At 40.9% G+C, this 19893-nt stretch overlaps 1 protein-coding gene across 1 annotated transcript; it reads left to right on the forward strand.

Annotated features, from left to right (window-relative positions):
* Positions 1 to 39: 39 nt before the first annotated feature.
* On the forward strand, positions 40 to 17396 carry CHMP4C (charged multivesicular body protein 4C). Its single transcript, XM_062641627.1, has 5 exons — positions 40 to 354; positions 7400 to 7577; positions 8539 to 8653; positions 11374 to 11482; positions 13991 to 17396. Exons 1-5 carry the CDS (start codon positions 159 to 161, stop codon positions 14053 to 14055), a joined length of 663 nt encoding a protein of 220 aa, XP_062497611.1. The 5' UTR covers positions 40 to 158; the 3' UTR covers positions 14056 to 17396.
* The last annotated feature ends 2497 nt before the right edge of the window (positions 17397 to 19893 follow it).

Here is a 19893-nt window from a genome sequence, read left to right on the forward strand (position 1 = left end):
CGGGTCGGGCCCGCCCCGCCGCCAGGTGCTGTGCCGCCGCCCGGTGCTGTGCCGCCGCCCGCAGGTCCAGGAAGTGCCGTCACGGGCGGGCGGAGGAGCTGCTGTTGGCCGGCCTGGCCGGAGCTTTCGTCGGTGGGTGCCGGGCAGGGGCTGCCGCCATGAGCAAGATTTCCAAGTTCTTCAAGGCGGGCGGCTCGTCCGCCTCGAAGGGCCGCCGGGGGCCCTCGCCGCAGGAGGCGCTGGCCCGGCTGCGGGAGACAGAGGAGATGCTCAGCAAGAAGCAGGTGTACCTGGAGACGAGGATCGAGCGGGAGCTGGCGCTGGCCCGGCAGCACGGCACCAAGAACAAGCGAGGTGAGTCCCAGTAGCTGGGGTCGGCCGGGCCCGCTGCTCTCCGCCTGCCGCCGGGTGACTTGGGAGGCTTTAAATACCAAGGTTCAGACTCTTCTAGGTTGTGGTCTCTGTTAAGAGGAGGTCTCGCATGGGCCGTTGCTGCTTGCGCTCTCCAGGTACGCAGCGTGTTTGGTGGTTCACCTGTGGGCTTGAAGCAAGCATCGCCATGATGCATGTACGCTGGGACACGATGATGGCTTTTAGTCTTGGGCATCTCTTGGTGTTCAAGGCGTTGTGGATTTACTGTGGTGGGATGATAAGGGGGTGCTTTATTCCTCACTAGTTTACTGTCTGTGGTTCCCTGTGTCATACGTTCATTTGTGCTTAGCATCACAGTCAATGCAGGCATCAGCTGGATGCATGCTGCGTGAAGTACTTCTGTTCAAGGTGGAAAGGGGATCACAGCTTGGGTTTTGAGCATTGGTTGTGCAGATAGTAAACGAGCTGAAGCACATGAGGATCTTCAGTATATTCATGGATGAAAACAGGTTATATCCACTGTGAGAGTTGGAAAGTATACTTGGTGGCAACTGAGGAACAAAGTGATTCAGTGATTCGTCTCAAATCACATAGGAAGTACATGATACCACTAAAAACTGAATGATAATTCAGAGTATTTGTTACTACTGGGCTGCTGTTACCTGCAGAGGAGAGGATACTAAGGGATAGTAAGGTCTGGATCCTGCTTACACTGATGTTGTTATCTCTGGAAAGGGAATAATGGTACCCAATGTCTTAGGGATTATACAGGCCTTTGAGAAACAAGTAAATTACTTTCTAAAGTTACCTGGAGACCTGTTTGTCTACTCTGAGCTTTATTTTTCTTTACATACTTCAAAACAGAAGGAAAACATTTTGCATTAACAGTTTGTGGCATAACAAGAGTAGCTCTTTCATCTGTTCTCTCTGTTGCTTGATAATTTAACAAATGACTGTGATGTAACTTAGAGCTTGTGAAGAATTGTGTGTTAAAGGTGTTTTGGTTAGCCCTTTAATGGGGTAACCAAATACTTGTAATAATTTATCTGGTTGATAAATTTACTTGTAATATTTTTACTTGTTAATAATTATTAGCAAAAGGCAGATTAACTTTTAGTTAGAAAGGATCTAAAGGCATGTGTTAAGATGGGACAGGTCTGAAGGCATGGTCAGTCAGAGGGAGTAAAGCCAGTTCAGCAGCATGACAGCCTGCAGCTCTGCAGCACGGGAGCTGTCAGGCCTGTCCCATTCCCATACTTTGTACTTCCTTGGCTGCAACTGGAGTGTCTCTCTTGTCCCTTTGTTCAGGTACTGGCACTTGTGTGTGAATGCAGTGAGCTAGTTCAGGAAGGTGATCCGGCTGAGAACTAATTTGCTGTGGGACAAAGTGACCATATAGCTCCCAGGATTGGGTTCATTGTGCACATGTCTGGGCATCAGGGTGGATGCAAGAGAACAGGGCAGCTCCTGTGACTGTAACAGTTCCTGTTTAGATCCAGACACACTGCTGTGGAATGTCATTCCAAGCCTGGACTTTAAGCTGTCATAGTTGTAGGAAGAAGAAATGCTCCATGCCTTTCCTTGTCAGAGCTCCCTGAAGGGTGTATTTCAGAAAGCTGGATGCAGATGTATAATGTGGGGTTTTGTGGCTGGATTATTTTTTTCCCAGGGTAGGTTAAGTTCCATTTACCTGTTTGTCTCAGCAGCTGCACAAGTGCTTGGGTACCTCTGAATGAAAGGGTGGTGCACAGGCAGGAATGAGTACTTGTTTTTGGGAGAAGGTGGATCTGCTTCTCCTTTAACTTGGCTGGTTGATGCTGGTTCAGGTGTTTGTTGGCCTTGTGCTTTAGGCGTGCAGCATTTGACATATGAAGCTTTTCTCCCAGATCTCTGTGTTTGCTGCTGTGCTCAGTATGCAGTTCCCCATGTGCTTTACTTGTGTGATTATTTGTGGAGTTATGCTGCAAACTGGATTGTTCCGCTGATCATGGTTAAAAATAACTCCCTTTTATCTTGTTTGCTCAGGACTAGATAGCTAAGAACAGTAAAGAGACAGGAGTAGAGCAAAAAGTGCAGAGTGGGATTTTTTTCATGCCAGAAATGGTTGTAAAGCCAAAATAGGATAGTGTAAGTACAGTCAGTGGAGACATTAACCTTGATGTGCTGAAGTGCTTGAATTTAGCAGGCTAGTGAATGAACTTAAATCCCTAATGATACCTCTTCATTTTATATGTCAGTTGCTTTACAGTTTGATTGCTGTTTATTTACATGTGACAGTGTATTAGCTGCTATACTGTACTATATAGTTCACAGGAAATCTGTGCTAACCAGCATATATTGTAGCATTATGTAAACATACAAATGAGATAATAAAAGTTTTAATCTATGTTGCCTTGTTAAAATGAATCTTTCAAAGGGACCTTGCAGGTAATTTTTAATGTTGATTTTTCTTAATTTCATCTATGGAGAAGCCTATGGAAACCAAAATGGGACTGTCCAAGACTGGAGCCAGATGCATCTGTGTATAGGAAATGCACCAAATTAGCATGATCCCATTTGATTTTAGGTGTGTGAGTCTGAGTCAGTAATATTGTCACAGGAGAGAGCAGATTCAGGCACCAGCAATTTTTCATTAGTTCAGATGATTCTTGAATGGGTTCATGTGACATCAGTAGGCTTAACTTGATTTAAAAGCTGTAACACATTAGCTATGTTAATAGATGTGAAACATCATGTAAATATTTTTGGCTTCTCCTTTATGAAGTGAGTACCTCTGCAGTTCCTGTTGTGATACATTTCCAGTATTCCCCATTCATATCTTTCTGTAGCCAGATCACTCAAGGGTTTTCAAAACAGGTATGTGTGTTGGAATTCCCTCTGCAGAGCTTATGTCATGACAAGCAATATCTGTTTTCACAGTTACCACTGCCTTTTAATCAGTTCCTCATTCCAGATCCAAAGTCATGATTTTTTGGGGTATCTCTTGCTGTACTTTTTTGGGTATCTCAGTTTCAACCAGCTCACAGCTGCCAACTCCATGTGCAATTTGGCCTTTCATCTTCATTATTTTGAAGATCATACAGGAAAATTCAAAGGACATAAAGTAATGCTGAGTATTTGAGAACTCTGTTTAAAAGGAAATGCATTTCCTGAAGTGTGCCTATGCCTGTGAAAATAACACACGTGACTGGGTGTTGGTTCAGCCAGGAGTCTTTCACAGAACCTAAAAAAAAAGCTAACTGAGAAGAATAAAGTTAAAAGCAGCCATCCAGAATAGGACTAAATCTTAACCATGAAAAGCCACATAGTACCACTGGGGACAAAACCAGTATAGAAAGTTGGAGTAACAGGTAGGCTTTTACAAGTAGATGTAGCTAAATATGTTGTGTGGTACATATGAACAGGGCTTATGTGGCCATGTAGCATTCCTTTTCAGTGAGTTAGTTGTAACCAGAAGGCTGTTGAAAGCAAACAACAGTATAGTAGTTGCACCTCAGCACAGACAGGGCCATCATGCCTGTGGCAGGGTGTATGACAGGTTGGGGCTGAGGATTTCTGGCAGAGAGATATGGGGAAGCCCTTCATGTGTCTTTGTTCTGTGAATTACAGCTATTGTTCTCTGATCTTCATGATCACATTTCAAGTGTCTTGCCATGAACTGGAGTGGTTATAACAAGTCAAATTCATTATTGTTCTTGAATTAGCCCCTCAGTTGTAACTGTATGTGGCTTCCTCCTCAAGGTTTTAAGGATTACGAATGCTGATAATGAGTTTACTTAGGGTGGTATAATTTTTTATAACCTCATCAGCACTTTTTTGGTTGTCTGTGGTGTAAGGGAGATCAGAAGTTGTAATCCTTGCAGGAATGAAGTTGAGGTCTGTGAACTGTGTCTGAGAATGAGTGAGTATTTTCACAGGGGTGTTATATTTCCTTAAGGAACATTCTTCTTCACCAGCTCCCCCCTGGGAATTTTGAGGGTTAAAAGACCATGCTTTTGTTTGTACTTCAAAAGATGAAATCATCTGTAATTCGTATACTAATGGGTGTTGGTGGTGGGCTTGACAGGTAAAGGTATTGATATCAGTGAACTGTCTTTTCATTCTGATTTGTCATGAAACCATGAGGAGGGTGCCACAGATCTTTGTGTCACTACTTTTGTTCTTTGCTTAAGAAATCTGGATAGTAAATGTATCCAGGATTACTGTTGCCCGGCTGGCCATTTCTGCTTCCTAATGAAGCATAATACTGATAATGGAAGAGTCCTTCTGTATGTTAATAATAGTAGTTCTTTAATATGCATACTTAAACTGACATATTAGTCTACTGATGTTCCACCCCTTATGTTAGAAACTGCAGATTAAAAGCAGTGTTTCCTATTCAGTGAGCTTCTGTTCTATTCCTGCTTGCTGGAAATGTGCTAAAGCCCAGCCAAGTGCTGATCATTTCATTTTGAAATGCAGGAGTTGCATCAGCTTCTTTGGAGCGCAACAGAGACAGTGTATGAGATGCTTTTTTTACCCCCCAGAAGAAGACCTCCACCTCTTTCTGGTATTAGATACACTTGCTTCCTCACTCTACCCTTGTTTAGACTCTTCCTGGGCTGTCTCCCGTTGAAATCTTTGGAATGGGCTACACCCTTTTTCAGAACCATTCTTAGACCTGCTTGTATGTGCAGTAGAAATGCACTTAAAGTTCATGATAATCTGTAAACCAGAAAAATACATTTCAAATAAGAAGGAAATTCTCTTAGCTATAGAAGCTACTATAACAAAACTGCATAATGAAGGGCAGTCATTTAATATAAATGAGAAAAATCACGTAGTGTGGTGTGGGAATTTATTATGTCTTGGTAAGGAAGGAATATGAATTGATTTCCTGTGAAGTGCTTTGTTCTATAAGTCACTGGTAAAACTAAAGAGAATTAAATATGTTGCACTACAGTAATTAGGAAAAGCTGTTTACGAAGAGGTGAAGTCACTTGGAGTTCAGCTTCTTCCATGGTTTCTTAGTTTGGGTGTGGTTTAATTAAGTGTTAATACAGGAACCTTCAGGATTTTGAAAACAACTTCTTTGTATGTAACTGAGGAAATCCATTTTCTCTCTGAGCAGCCAGTAATAACAGCACCATTACAGAGTCCCATTTCTGAAAAACAACTGGAAATATTCCCCTGTAGTAGCTACTTGCACCAATGGAAGTCTTTCTGCACCAGCCAGTTAGTGTTCCTCAGTCCACAGGGCTTTGAAGCCCTCCCTGGCACAGCCAGTGTTATGCACAGTTTTAGACTATTAAATTTACCTGAAATCTGTCTTCCTAACATAAGAATCCTAAGATCAAATTTTGATTCAACTGAAGCTAAGGAAGGAAGCGGTTGGTGTCCTAATACTAACAATAATAAGCATAAATAAGTAGGGAAATAAGTACGTAAAAAGAATATTTGGTATTAAACCAAACTGGTGTATTTTGGAATTGCTAATGAGAATTTTACAGGTTTTCACATTTGCAGTTTACATGACATCACCTGGCATTCATGCTTTCAGCGTATGCATGATCTTTGCACCATCCCCCAAAACCTGGGAAAATCCTGAATTTGAATACTGTCATTAATCTGTTGTGATTGTGGTTTGCTGTCCTGAAACATTTTACTGCTGGTGCTAGAATCATAGAACGGTTTGGGCTGGGAGATCATCTTGTTTCAGCCTCCCTACCATGGGCAGGGACACCTTCCATTAAGCCAGGTTGCTCTTAGCCTGTGCAAATGCTTGTCTTTGCACAGCTAACAATGAGCAGTCTTGACCATGTTGATTCAAGCATATGTCAACAAAGCATTAGATTTTTTTTTTTTTTCAGTGTGTTGTTGCACACCATAAATCTATGCCCCTTCTTGGAGGGATCCTAACTTCATTTGCAAAGTTGTGTACCCCAGTGTCAAGGTTCAGTACTATTGCATGTGGGCAGTTACTCGAGTAGGAAAGCGATAGTAATTGCTGCTGTTGTTTGAGTCTGGGGGGCTGCAGTGCTGCTGTTGCTTGCTGGCTCTGAACCTGATTTTAAAATTGAATTTAAGGGAAAAGGGAAACGGCATGGCTATTAATAGCATTGAAAAAGCTATGGGTTAACTCAGTCTCTTGGTTTTGTTTGTTGTCTTGCCTGGCACATGTGTAGGTTGGAAAGGACAGTCAGTGATCAGGAAATGCTTGTGGCAAGATCGTGTGTGTTTCACACCCAGAGGCCAAGAGAAAGTTCTTTTCTCCTTCTCCGTGTCACATGCATTCATTCTGGTAATGATTTACTCGGGGCAAAGTATGCTGCTCATAATTTAGCAAATATAAAAGACTAATCTCAGTGATTTACAAAGTTAATAGGGAGTAGCTGGACTTGACTGTGGCTGTGTTTACAAAGTTTTATCTGTTTTCAAGTTCTAAGGTTTAAAGATCATGCTCGTAAGTGATTATAAAGAAATAGATGCAGCTGAAAGCCACAGAAATGAGGCTTCATCTGATCTAACGACCTGCTTTGTTAGGCTTTTTGGGCTTTCCATTGCATCTGGCAGTTTCTGCTGCTGAGAGGAAGTTTAGAAAACAGTGCTGATGGAGGTGTGGTTATCATGACAGATCTTCTTACACTGTCTTCCTTAGTTTTTACTTACGTTTTGCAGCCTCTTCTTTTCTTTTTCCTCTTTTTCCTCCTTTCTGACTTCGCTCTGACATTTTTCTTTTTCCTCCCTGTCTTCCCTGCTTTGCCTGTGTGCCCAGGATGGAGTTCACGATCTCCCGCAGTGGAGGAAGAAGATGCTCTTCCCTGTGGTGTTCAAAGGAGTTAATTTAAAAGAGACTTCCCAGCATGTTCATGCAACAGCATGTTGGTGATAAAGAGGCTGCTGATCTGGTGTGGTCAAAGTTTGTCTCCCTACTAGTAAGGTAGGAGGGTGAGAATTATAAATTCTGCAGGTTGGCTTGGTGCTGAACTTCTTGTCCTTGCATTTTGCTATAAAAATACACAGTGCACTTTGCCTCTTCCCATTCCAGCTGCCTTACAAGCACTGAAGAGAAAAAAGAGATATGAGAAACAGTTGAGTCAAATTGATGGGACACTTTCAACCATTGAGTTCCAGAGAGAGGCGTTGGAGAATTCCCACACCAACACAGAAGTGCTCAAGAATATGGGCTATGCTGCACAAGCCATGAAAAAAGTACATGAAAATATGTAAGTGCTAATAGCTTTCAAGTTGAGCTCTACTCACTACTTTCAAGCTGTTTCATCACTGAAGAATATTTTATGAAATCAAACTGTTCTGACTTAATTTTTGGCTCAGGCATTTAATGTCAGGAATGCTGTTGATGCAGTGGTGTTATATTTGGCAAAAAAAATGTCTCTTCTTAACAGCTAGTCTCGAAGGAAGCTTGCTTAACTAGAGAGATTCATGTAGTACCTGTTTTTTCTTAAGTCTGACTTGGCAGTGGAGACTGGCCTCTGCCTCTGGTTTGTTTGGTTTGTTTTTTTTTTGTTTTTTTTTTTTTCAGAAGAAAAGTAGTTAGTTGAAGAAACCAAGTGGACATTTTTCTCAAAGTCTGTAAGCTGGGCTGTGTGATTCAAAGTACTAATTAGACCTGGATAAAGGAGAGGGACATTTTTTTTGTCTGTGTAGTATTTTTATATGTCCCATGTTTCATGAGCTGTTTTCCTGCCTGAATAAACAGTTAAATGAGAAAAATTGTTCTGGGAGAAGTAAACAGGAACTGAAACAATAATGAAGTTAACAATAAGGGGAACATTTAAAATGGAGTATAGTCCTGTTAAGTTCCCGCCAGTTTAACATCAAAAAAGATCCATCTGTAAAGATGCTGACTTCAGGAAAGAGGTGGGATCTGCCCAGAGGATGTGACTCTTGGCTGAGAAGCACAGAGAGGGAGAGAGACACAAACTGCTGCAGTTTGACCTTTTTTTTACAGTCCCAAAGTGGAAGAAATTTGACTGGCTGAAACACACAGGAGCTTGCCAGGAAACATTAAGGTGTAGGTGAGCGAAGTTATTTCCTGTGAATTCTGCGGTTTATATGCAGCCATGGCATAAAAAGAAAATAGTCTGCTCAAGGTTTTCAAAGTCTCTTTTGTAGGATTTGAATGATGAACTATCTTTTAAAAATGTTCCTATGTTATCTTGCCAGGGACTTGAACAAAATCGATGATTTAATGCAAGATATCACTGAACAGCAAGATGTTGCCCAGGAAATTTCAGATGCTATCTCAAACCGAGCTGCCTTCGGTGATGAGTTTGATGAGGTTAGTACTTCAGGCCTGCGAGTTTTAGCTGTTAAATGATTCCACAGCTATTTTGTTGTTGTCTAGTGGCTTGTTCTGGTGGTTTGTTTCTCAAAAGGTGTTGGTATGAAATTCCTTGGTTCTAGCTTACCCCATCAAGGATGTTTGCCTATTTCTCACATACATCTTTTTTATAGATAGATATGTGTGTGTGTATATATGTATTTATATATATTAATATATATAACATAACTATGCAATAGAAATATTTTTAGAGTTTACATATTTTTCTTTGTATATAAATTTTAAGAAAGGCAACTTTAACTGCACTCCTGTAGTTGTTATTCTCATTTGTACCATGGGAGGAGGTCACTAAAACGTGTGATTTGTACTGCTACAAGTGGACACTGAAACATACAATTTTTTGCGCTCCAAATAGACATCCATTTAACTAAGTGCATATTTGTATGCCATGAACTGTTCACAATTCTGAATATTTGGACCATTTTTTAAAGGTCATTTTTGGTGCTTGGAAATGCAGGTGCTTTCCCTGTGTTCCAGATTTTCTGCAGAAGTAGATCCATTAGGTTGACTTGGGGGAAAGGGAGGTTTTGTTCAGCAGTTATAATTTGTTGAGAACAGTAATGATTCTTTGTATTTTATTCCCATTACCTGTTTTCCTATTTTTCCACTTTGAATGTAAATAGACTTTTCAAGAAACAGTTTAATTGTTACTGGCATAAGGAATGTGATTTGACCTGTATAAACTGAGTTTCAAACAACTGAAAAACACTGTCATCCCAAACAGCTGTACAGTGTCTTTTACTTTTCATCATTGCTTAAATTGTAGGAGTCTAGACTTAGTAAGCATGTTGTAGATTGACCTGGCAGTTCCTAAGAGATACTAGTCTAAGTTGATGGGCACATTTCCTGTTCTGGGAGACTAAGCCACTGTCACGTAGGGCATCATTTTATCAGCACCTGCTTTTGTATTGGGGCCTGATACTTGGAGCACTTGTCCAGTAACTGGAAAGTTTGGTCTCCAGGACACTTCAGCTTGAGAGCACTGGAATCAGTGACTTAATTGCTGAATTGTGAGGTGATTTGTGTTGGAGGATGACAATTTTATTTTTTTGAAGGATGTTTTGACCACACACTTGGATTTCCTCTTCGTATGTGTGCCATGGGTGTAAGGAGATCATGGAAGCATGTAATTTCTACTGCTCCAGACTGACACAGAAACTTAAGGGTTCTTTCTCTATGGATTGACACAGTGTATGTTATGAAGAATGCAAAAAAGCTCTGTCCTTCCTGAGTAGGATGCTTACTGGAGGCCAATCTTTTCTTGAAGGCCTGCTTCTGATTTGAAATACATTCCCGTGGACAAAGCTTAGAACCTGAGAGTTCACGTATCTTCCCCAGCTCTCTTTTTGGCCTAGGATAAGAGGACAGAGGAGATTTGTTATAGCTATTGGACTAATTTGGTATTGGAGGGTGTTAGATGATCATGTAGAGGTCTTCAGTATTACCTGTTTCCATTGACCTTACAGCAGCTTGGACATCTAACTTTTAAAGAAGCTTGCATTCACAGCACTGCCTGGGGCACTTAAAGTACAGACACATTTGCTCTTCAGCTAAATGCCTAAGTTAGATATGGGGTCCCAAACTTGCACATTTCCTTGAGGGATCAGCTGTCAATTGAACATCATCAGCTATTGACCTGATGCTGAAATTTATAGATGGTATCCCAGCATTTGCATTGTGAACTAAGTCAGGTAGGCAAACTAGCCTTTCTTTGGCCTTAAGATATAAAAACATGAGAAAGTAAGTCCCAGAAGGCCTGTAGTGACTATGTGGTTAACATTTGAATTTCCACATTGGTGGTAAGTTAGGTATAAATGGGTAGGCAAAGCCCATTTCAGTACCTATTAGATCTCACGTTGCTACAGCCACTTTTTCCCCAGCCACTTTTGCCAAGTGTTTCTTTTTAAACTATTTATTAATGTGGCAAAAGTCCATTGCTCTACAAATGTGTAATATTTAGCTTCCTTTCTTTGGGAAGTCCAGACAACAAATAGGCTTTTTTAAAAAAAGTGTATAGCCTTTTTTATATTTAGTATTTTGCAAGTGGATCAGATCATCTGTCCAAATCAGCTTCTGCAGCTAGAAGTCCAAGTGTATTATATGCTTCACGAGTGAATAACAGGACCCAGAAGGACAGCTCTGATTCTAGTGCTCCTTTGAAATCATATATAATCCTGGATTTGTGTGACAGGGTTGAAGCATAATGTGCAATGTCAGCCTACTGTGTAAGCAGTGGAAACCATTTTTAAAATGGAAGAAATTGCACATTAAAATCAGAATCTGTTAAAGATTGCAGGATCCAGTTTTGAACAAAACTGAGGATGCCAGTGCGACTTCTCTTTTTCCCGTGTTTGCCTTTTTGATAAGTATTACACTGCTATCAGGGTTTTTTTCTAATTTTATTCCTTGTAAGAAGGATAATGGAAGTTAGAAACAGGACAACTTTCAATTGAGGTTTACTCTTACCACCCAAATTTAGTAAAAATCATACTTGTGATATGCTGTTTTTTCATATTTATTTTCAGGTGTAAACTGTTTTGGTTTTGTTCTTTTTTATTTGTTTCAGTAGTGTTTTGTTTCATGGTGATTAAATGTGCCCTTGCCTGAGGTCACTGTCAAGGCAGTAAAACTGTAACTAATGTTTTCCTTGAATTTAGGATGAGTTGATGGCAGAATTAGAAGAACTGGAGCAAGAAGAATTGAACAAGGGAATGAGAGATGTCAGGTTGCCAAGTGTTCCATCCACATCGCTGCCTTCTCGCCCTGGTAAACTGCCTGCTAGCCATTCTACATTTCTCATGATTAAGCCATGGTGTGAGGAGAAGAAGAGAGAATTTCAAAGATACACTTAACTCTGGTTTAACTTTTAAAGTATTACGGATTCCTGTTCCTATTTTTGTATCCATTTATCAGGAAAAGCAGAATGGAATTCTGGTTTCCTGTATGAAAGCATTTATCACTAAATTCTCTGTAGATTTGGGGAGACAAACTCGGGGAACCTGGCTTTGGGCATGTACTGATGTATCCCCTGGAACAGTGAGATTACCAAGGAAAGGGAATACATTTTTTATTTTTAATTTTTTTTTTTACAGTTAAATCCTTAGTCTTTTTAAATTGGAGTCTGACCTATATTGAAAATCTTTGCATCGCAAAGACCCAGCTTTGTAGGGTAGTGGTTTGTTATTTACCACTGGTATTTTAATGAGAAATTAAGGAAGCAGCAGGAAGTACACATTTAAAGAAATATTGTCATTCCTTTGCTTGCTTTCTACAGAGCAGACCTATTCCTGGTATTAAGCAGTAGCCTTCTTTTTCTGTAGTTCTGCCCTGTTCGTTTTGGATTAAACCAGAGACAGTTGACTTTTACTACAGCTTTCACTGTGTCCCTGTTGTCCTCTGCCAGCTGAAAGACTTGCTGTGTACTGATGCTAGTAAAACAGTATAACTGTTTGATGGTAAGGACAGCACACATGTTACACAGGTTGTTTATAGTGCTTTCTGCTGCAGAACAGGTTACATAGACCAGTTCAGCTAAGAGACTCTTGCATCTGTTTTAGCAGACAGCACTTAAATCCTGAGAAGCAGTTTTAAATGTTCAGATTGGGATTGTGGCCTCATCTACTGAAGTCAGTTGTAAAACAGCTAGTAAAAAGAAAAAAAAAAAAACAGATTTAGGAGAACCCAGTGCAAGTTGCAGTCTGGGCATTTATGACTTGTTCATACATCCTTTTCCAGATCTAGCTGTGCCAGTTGACGTTTTTATTAAACCTAGGCCATCTCTGTGTGCTTCTTTTAATTTGCTGCTTCATCTATCTGTATGGCTGCTTCAGGCCAAATTAGCTGGTTACAATTCTATAGTTTAAGGCCTTGCAAAACCAGCTTGTCTTTTCTGAAACTCCGTGCTTACTGTTACACAGCAATAGAAAAATAAAAACCGTTAGTATTTCTCATTGGAGATACATGTTACCTTCCTGACTTCAGAACTGAAGAAACTGAGATGGAGCAAGTCATAGTCATCTTCCCTAGTCGCACAGTGACCCAGTGGCACTTGCAGATTAGGGACTGGTTAACTGATGTCACCTGAACAAAGACAGTTCAGGAATGTCTTCCTTTTAACAAACGGCAGCTCCCATTAAAATGCAGTGAGGCTGGACCTGCACATGGAGAGCTCTTCAGTGCTATTTTGAAAGATAGCAGGATGTGCAGCCAGCCAGGGATCGGTCAGTTGTGCCTGCTGAAGTGGCAATGAGAGAGCTGGCAGCATGCCTGGGGACACTTGCTTTATGTGACAGCTCTTAGAGATTAAATATATTTTCTGTGGGAGCCTTTCAGTAGGAATCATAGAATAGTTAGGGTTGGAAAGGACCTTAAGATCATCTAGTTCCAAACCCCCTGTCATGGACAGGGACACCTCACACTAAACCATGCCAACCAAGGCTCTGTCCAACCTGGCCTTGAGCACCACGAGGGATGGAGCAACCCATTCCGTTGCCTCACCACCCTTACAGTAAAGAACTTCCTCCTTATATCCAATCTAAACTTCCTCTGTTTAAGCTTTAACCCATTACCCCTTGTCCTATCACTACAGTCCCTAATAAAGAGTCCCTCCCCAACATCCTTATAGGCCCCTTCAGATACTGGAAGGCTGCTATGAGGTCTCCACGCAGCCTTCTCTTCTCCAGGCTGAGCAGCCCCAACTTTCTCATACAGGAGGTGCTTCAGTCCCCTGATCATCCTCGTGGCCCTCCTCTGGACTTGTTCCAATAATTCCATGTCCTTTTTATGTTGATGACACCAGAACTGCACACAATACTCCAAGTGAGGTCTCACAAGAGTAGAGGGGCAGGATCACCTCCTTCGACCTGCTGGTCATGCTCCTTTTGATGCAGCCCAGGGATACGGTTGGCTTTCTGGGCTGTGAGCGCATGCTGCTGGCTCATGTTCATTTTCTTATCGACCAACACCACCAAGTCCTTCTCCGCAGGGCTGCTCTGAATCTTTTCTCTGCCCAGCCTGTGGCTGTGCCTGGGATTGCTCTGAGTTACATCAGACCCATATGGTTAATCTCAGGGTTATATTTGAGATAACAGTGGGAGCAAAGTAGTTGCATCCCTCATCAGCTTCATTACTATATTACCTAGGTTTAGCTTGCTACTCAATAAATTAATCTGAGATATTTAGACTGAGAAGCACTATGGCAGTCCTCATGCTAACAACTAAAATGGTTCTGACTGTCACATTTAGTTGATGGTTATTGTTCCTCTCTCTTTGCAGCATCAACCAGGAAGAGAACAGAGGATGAAGATGAAATGAAGAAGCTTGCTGCCTGGGCTTCATAAGACCATGGTCTTTTTATAGCACTGAACATTACAGTGCAGATGTACAGAGCTGTAAAGATGTTTTATAACTACTGATATACTGTGGTTCATTTTGTGAAGACTGGTTTTTTATGGCCAATCTTGCTAAGAATAATGTTACTGTATTATTACAAAACTAGTTTAAAAATAAACAATTAAAGAATGCAATAGTTGCTGTAACTCTAAGCATCAAACTTTTTTTCAGCCTTGGCCAGAGATTTGTGTTGTTATCAGCATCAGTTTTTATTAGGTGATGTTGTACTATGTCTGGCTGGTTTGTAAAACCTATGTACCTTCACACACAGCTGGATTTGTTGTTGAAATGCAAAAGTTAAAGTCATTAAGGCCCTATCCTAGAGGGTTATTTGGTTCAGACTATTTGAATATTAGCAAAGAAGCCTTATACATGTTCTGACTTGCAAGTTCCTTTGAGCCCAAGAGCTAATAGCCATTCATTTAGACATGGAGATTTAAACAGTGTGCCTTGAGCAATTTATGATGAGCTAGATATTAAGAGGAGACTCTTCTGCAGCTTTTTGAAGTGGGATAGGTATTTTTGGTTTAACTTTGGCCACAATATCCCCTGCACTTCTGTAGGTCAGGTTGAATTGTATTTTGAACTATTTTGCTCTTGGTTAAAGAACAGTTTTACAGTGATTGGGGAAAATTAAATGTCTACATTCTTATAGATCTCTTCCAAACAAAACTGATTTCTGCTAACCCTGTCAAAGATCCGGAAGAGGTTTGACCTTCCTTTGTTTTACTCTACTGTGTCTTTCTAGGCTGAGTCTTCACTTTCTATGATAATACCCATCCTTCAAGCAATTAGTAACACATTTTTAATTACACAGTTTCAAAATAATCTTCTGAGCTTTCAGTTCTTTTCCTCAGTTTCTGAATGGAAATAATACAAGCATGTTGAATTCAAAATGCCTTTTTAACCCTGGTTAAAAGCTGATTCTGGGTTAGTTGTAAAGTTGATGTGTTACTGTTCAACTGACAACTTGAGGGAAAAAAAAGCCACTCTGAGTGCTAAACTACTACATATATAGAGAAATCACTGTTCTAATACAAGAATTGAATAGGCTGCTTTGTACTAACAAATTCTGTTAAATGAAACTTAGGCTCTATGCTAGTAGTCTGCTGTCAGTCACACAGAAATAGTAAAACACTGTGGAGTTCTGAGGAATGTGGGAAGCAGAGTGACATCAGGCACTCTTGTTTTCATATTAATTTAAATTTGCTGATGATTGAACCACTTGGGGTATAGTGAGAGACTTGGTTTCTGTAGTTCTGTTTCAGTGGAAGACTGACTCCTGCTGAGGGCTTTAGGCTATGATGTGCTGGGTGTTCAGCATCGATAGGCTGCAATAGGCTTCAGCTTCTTAGATTTTAGGTTAAGCATAAGCTAATGTGTGTTTCTGGACATGGCATGCTGGCATGCTCAAAACCTTTCAACTTGAGTTTGTGGATGAAACACCACATTTACAAACCCTGTGGAGAGATTCAGTTTATCAGGACTCTTTTATTCTCTGTAGTGGAATTGATTTTGGTTTGCATCCATTTGAAAGAACAATCAAGCTTTGCCACTTTCCTTTGGATGCATTTCTTAGTCGGAAAAAACACAAGTATGTTAATTCTGTCCCAAGGTTTGGAGGTACCAGAAAAATTGTTCCTTTCTGCTGAGTGAAGAAAACGTGGAACTATGCAATTTTAAATTTTTTTTTTTAACAAACAAAACGAAAAAAAACCAACAAAACCCCAACCTGCCTTAAATTTAAAAATACATTTTGAACTCTCGGTAGGAAATCAAAGACTAACAAAATGTTCCTCAGTTTTAATACTTGCTGATATTCAGGATGAGATGCTAGCTGAGAGCAGGCATATTTAATAAAATAAAACAAGTATTTGGAGTTACGTAGAATCCAGTTGCTAATCCTGTTGGCTGGAACCCTGTTTTCAAGGTATGTAGTTTATGCAGATCTCTGAACTGGGTACAGAAAGTATTAATGTACACTGATTGCACCACTGTGTGAGGCTGGCCATGTGCCTGTGGACACATCTAGTATTCTAAATGTGAGGCCATACCAACATAGTCCTGTGCTTAGCTTGGAAAAGTTGGCTTCTAGCATCTGTTCTTGGTTGAATTAGTAGTTTTCAAATACTTGCCACTTTGCATAGCACTTGGTATATTTAAAGTGCTCTACAAGCTAGCCAAAATAGGATTCTAAGCTTCCAGCTTGAAACTAAAGTGATTTTCAGTCTGCTTTGGAAAATGTGGACCTGCTGTTTTATGTAAGAACTTTGTATGTGAACACTCTGCAAGGGTGAGGAAATCTGGGCAAAGTCTTCTCCTTTGCAAGCTAGCATCTGACTGCTGACTTTCAGCAGTGTTTTGGCCAAGTGCTGATCCTGGGAAACTTCAAGTGTCTTCAGCTTATTGATTTCAGACCAGACACTTTAGGAACAAGATATGTGGTGAAGAAAATAAACTGGTCATTCAGATGAGCTTCCATAAAAGCCTGTGTGTGGTAGTTGGTGGCTGTGGAGGAGAGAGTCACATACCAGTTTATAGGCTGGGATGTGAGTGGTTTGTGATGCTATACTCAGGGATACTGTAGGCATGTGTGCACACCAAAATACAGTATGGATCTCCAGAACAGGAGTGCCTGTTGACAGATTTGTCTGGGAGGCTGTAGGTGACGGGTTTTCTTCAAAAGCAGAGGGGTTCTAGAGGCTTAACTCAGCTGAGGTGGCGGCTCTGTCCTTCATAAATTCAGATGACAGTATGACAAATGGCTCTTCCTTCTTCGAACATATCTCTCTTCGTGCCAAGATGGTATTTGTTTAGTATGTAAGCAGATGAGAGTGAACAGTGTCAACGTGTTTCTGTAAATGTACTGTCTATTGACTGGAACATATTTTACAAGAGGACTGGCAGCAGATGGTGCACTGTAGCTGCTTCCTTTCTTGTTTCTTACTTGTTTTGAGAAAGTTTTCTTCTCTGAACAGGCTTGGATGTTTTTAATCTGGATATCTTTAAAAGGGAGGGAAATGTATCAATAAAAAGAGAGTTAATATATATATGCTGTAAATAAGTATTTTGGTGTCATATTTGTCTTGTATGATTGTATTAAATTTATTTTCCTGTCAGGCAAGACTGTAAGTTCTCTCCTTACACTGTCATCCTCTTTAGAGGATATTGGATATTAGGAAATATTGTTTTAATGTATTAATCTTTCAGCATCAGGCTAGAATCCAGGAATTCTTTGAAGGTGGTGCGGTTTGAAAAAACAACCAAACACTAAAAAACCCAAACAGCATATGCTGTTTTTTGGGCCGCATTCCTTCACACTTAACAGTTGTTTAGCAAGTGCTTCTTTTATTTTAACACGTCCAAAATACCTGCTTCGCTTCCCCACCCCCCAACCCATGATCTCTTCATTGTTTCATAAATGCATGTATTTCACTTTCCAGCCCGTAGTGGAAAAGAAGAATAGACAGGTCTTTTAAACATGAAAAAGAAAAATTACTACAGGCAAGGCTGAATTGAAGCAAATAAAATAATGCACTTTTTAATGCTGCTCATTAGAATCTTAAACTAAAAGTGTGCGTGCATAGCATTTCACAGTTTTTGTGCATGCATACATGTATATTTGCACATGTATACAGTGTTGGAGCAGTGACTTAAGACCAACATTCATTATCTGATGTGGAGAGGGTTTGACTGCTTGGGCACCTCATCTTTACCTCTTTATGGAGCCTAAAGCCTTCATTACAAAACCTCAAGGAACTGTTACAGTATGTCCACGTGCAGCTGTGTGTACAGCTGTGTGCATGTAGACAGCGTGGGCAGGGATGGTGAGTGTTTCTGATGAGAAAAATCTCAGTTTTTCCTGATGTAGAACCGAAATTATTATTTTAGAAACATAAGGAGCAAGCTTTAGTCTAAAAAATGACTGAACAGCAGCGAATAGCCTGAACATCTTAAGAAATGGCAAATACTAGAAGTCTAATATAGCTGTCGTATTTTCTCACATCTGACCGTGTTGCAGAGACCATTACAAGACCCACCATTGTAGCACTATACAGTCAGATGTGCACTGTAGGGATAAACCTGCCTTGTTCATGTGACTGATCACAGTTTAAGTGGTTTATTCTTTTGTTTTCAACAGGTAATTACCTGGCCGTCACTGAACTCTTGGGATCAATAGCTGCAGATGGAGTTGTAAAATGTTAGTATGTGCCTAGAAATTTCTGAACACCCCTGTACAACTCGGATGGCACCATGGCCCCTGAGCTCCCCTGCTCTCCTCTCCTGCACACTACACGTCCTCGTGTTTTCATGTTCTACTTTTATGCTTAGCTAACTTCCCTCTGTCCCCCAGCTAGGCACACATTGAATAGCAATGTGTGTCTAAATTGAGGTTCTATGGTTTGCGAGTGAGCTAAATTTAATAGAAGAGGTGGGAGGATAATTGGTCTGAGCTAGCTGACTTTTCCCATGGAGGTAATGAGGCTTAATACTTTTCATTGCTATGACATCAGCTTCCAAAGATGTACCATCTGACTGGGAGAGGAGTGTTTTGTAGGTTCTAGTAGGATTTATATGGACATCCCCCCTTACTTAACTCCACCCCCTGAGTTAAGCATCCTTTCCTCCAAAAAGAAAGAAAAAAAAAAAAGGAATGTAACTCTTCAGATATATTTAGTGTGTAAATATATCCAGATTTATTATCTTTACTTTTGTGCTTAGGTTCAGCTTGCCAAAGGTAGTTTGGTGAAGCTGTTGAACTAACTGAAGTCAGCTAGGACTGTGTATGTAAGATTACTGTAATTATCCTATGCCTGCCTGTTGTATACACACTGTATGTACATAGGGTGGTTCGTGCTCTGCTGTTAGAGACAAGCAGCAGTGATGAGCTGTCAGCAGCATGGCTTGGACTCCTCGAACCTCCAGGAGGAGCTCTGGATTCAGCATACAGCAGTAAACACCAACGGGCTCAGAAAGCTGTGTTTCACACAGGACCTGGTTTCAGTCTTACTGCTTGTGCTGGAGGGAAAAGGGCCTGCTTGGAAGTGCTGCTCAAAAAAAGGGGGGGAACCCTCTGACTTCCCCCAAATCCACACTTTTTCAAAGCTAAAATGTGCTTCTAAATACTAATCCACCTTTTCAACTGCTTTTCTAGCCTCTGTTCTCTTACTTTCCCCACAAGCTGCTCTGTAGCCACCTTGGCACACAGCTTGGTTCCCTGCTCTGGACTTGCAAACATGCAGGTCAATAGGACTTCAGAAGCAAACCTTCATGAAGAGATTTATCAGCCCCCTCGTTACACACTCACTCCATGACAAATTGGAGCATTAAATCAGGTAAACGTTAAATCAGTTAAAAGTACCCATTTTGGAAGAGAATGATGAAGGGACTCAACCTCTTTAATACTGGTTCAGCAAATTGTGCTTTGCAGTGACCAGCTGCAAGCTGGGTGTCATCTTAACAAGCTGAGGACACTGAGCTGCAAAGAGGGATTTCTCAGTCAAGCCTGTGTCTCAGCCCTTGCTAGGGTTCAGTGCATGCCTGTAGTTGCGTGGTAATGCCAGTGCTGCATTGGGTTAAGGGGGGGAACACGTGGGACATGTCTATGGGAAGGTATTGCAGCTGTTGGTTTTGAGGCTGCTGGGGAGGTTCAGGCGTAGAACGAATCACTACTTTTATTGAGGATTTGGAGCTTAAAAGGTAATTTTATCAAGAAGGAAAGGAAGGAAACTCAGTCTGAGCTGACATGTTCAGCAGATCGGCCCCATTTCAGGACTGGCTACACA

This window comes from Pezoporus occidentalis, unplaced genomic scaffold (assembly GCF_034315485.1).
Source record: "Pezoporus occidentalis ecotype Australia unplaced genomic scaffold, CSIRO_AGI_Poc_V1 ctg69, whole genome shotgun sequence".
NCBI lineage: Eukaryota > Metazoa > Chordata > Aves > Psittaciformes > Psittacidae > Pezoporus > Pezoporus occidentalis.

What these genes read in the sequence shown, in the direction of transcription:
- CHMP4C (XM_062641627.1), top strand. Translation starts at nt 159, where the DNA reads ATGAGCAAGATTTCCAAGTTCTTCAAGGCGGGCGGCTCGTCCGCCTCG. An exon ending in AAAAAAGTACATGAAAATAT is followed by an intron (nt 7,578 to 8,538) that starts GTAAGTGCTAAT and finishes TTATCTTGCCAG; the next exon opens with GGACTTGAACAAAATCGATG. An exon ending in ATCGCTGCCTTCTCGCCCTG is followed by an intron (nt 11,483 to 13,990) that starts GTAAACTGCCTG and finishes CTCTCTTTGCAG; the next exon opens with CATCAACCAGGAAGAGAACA.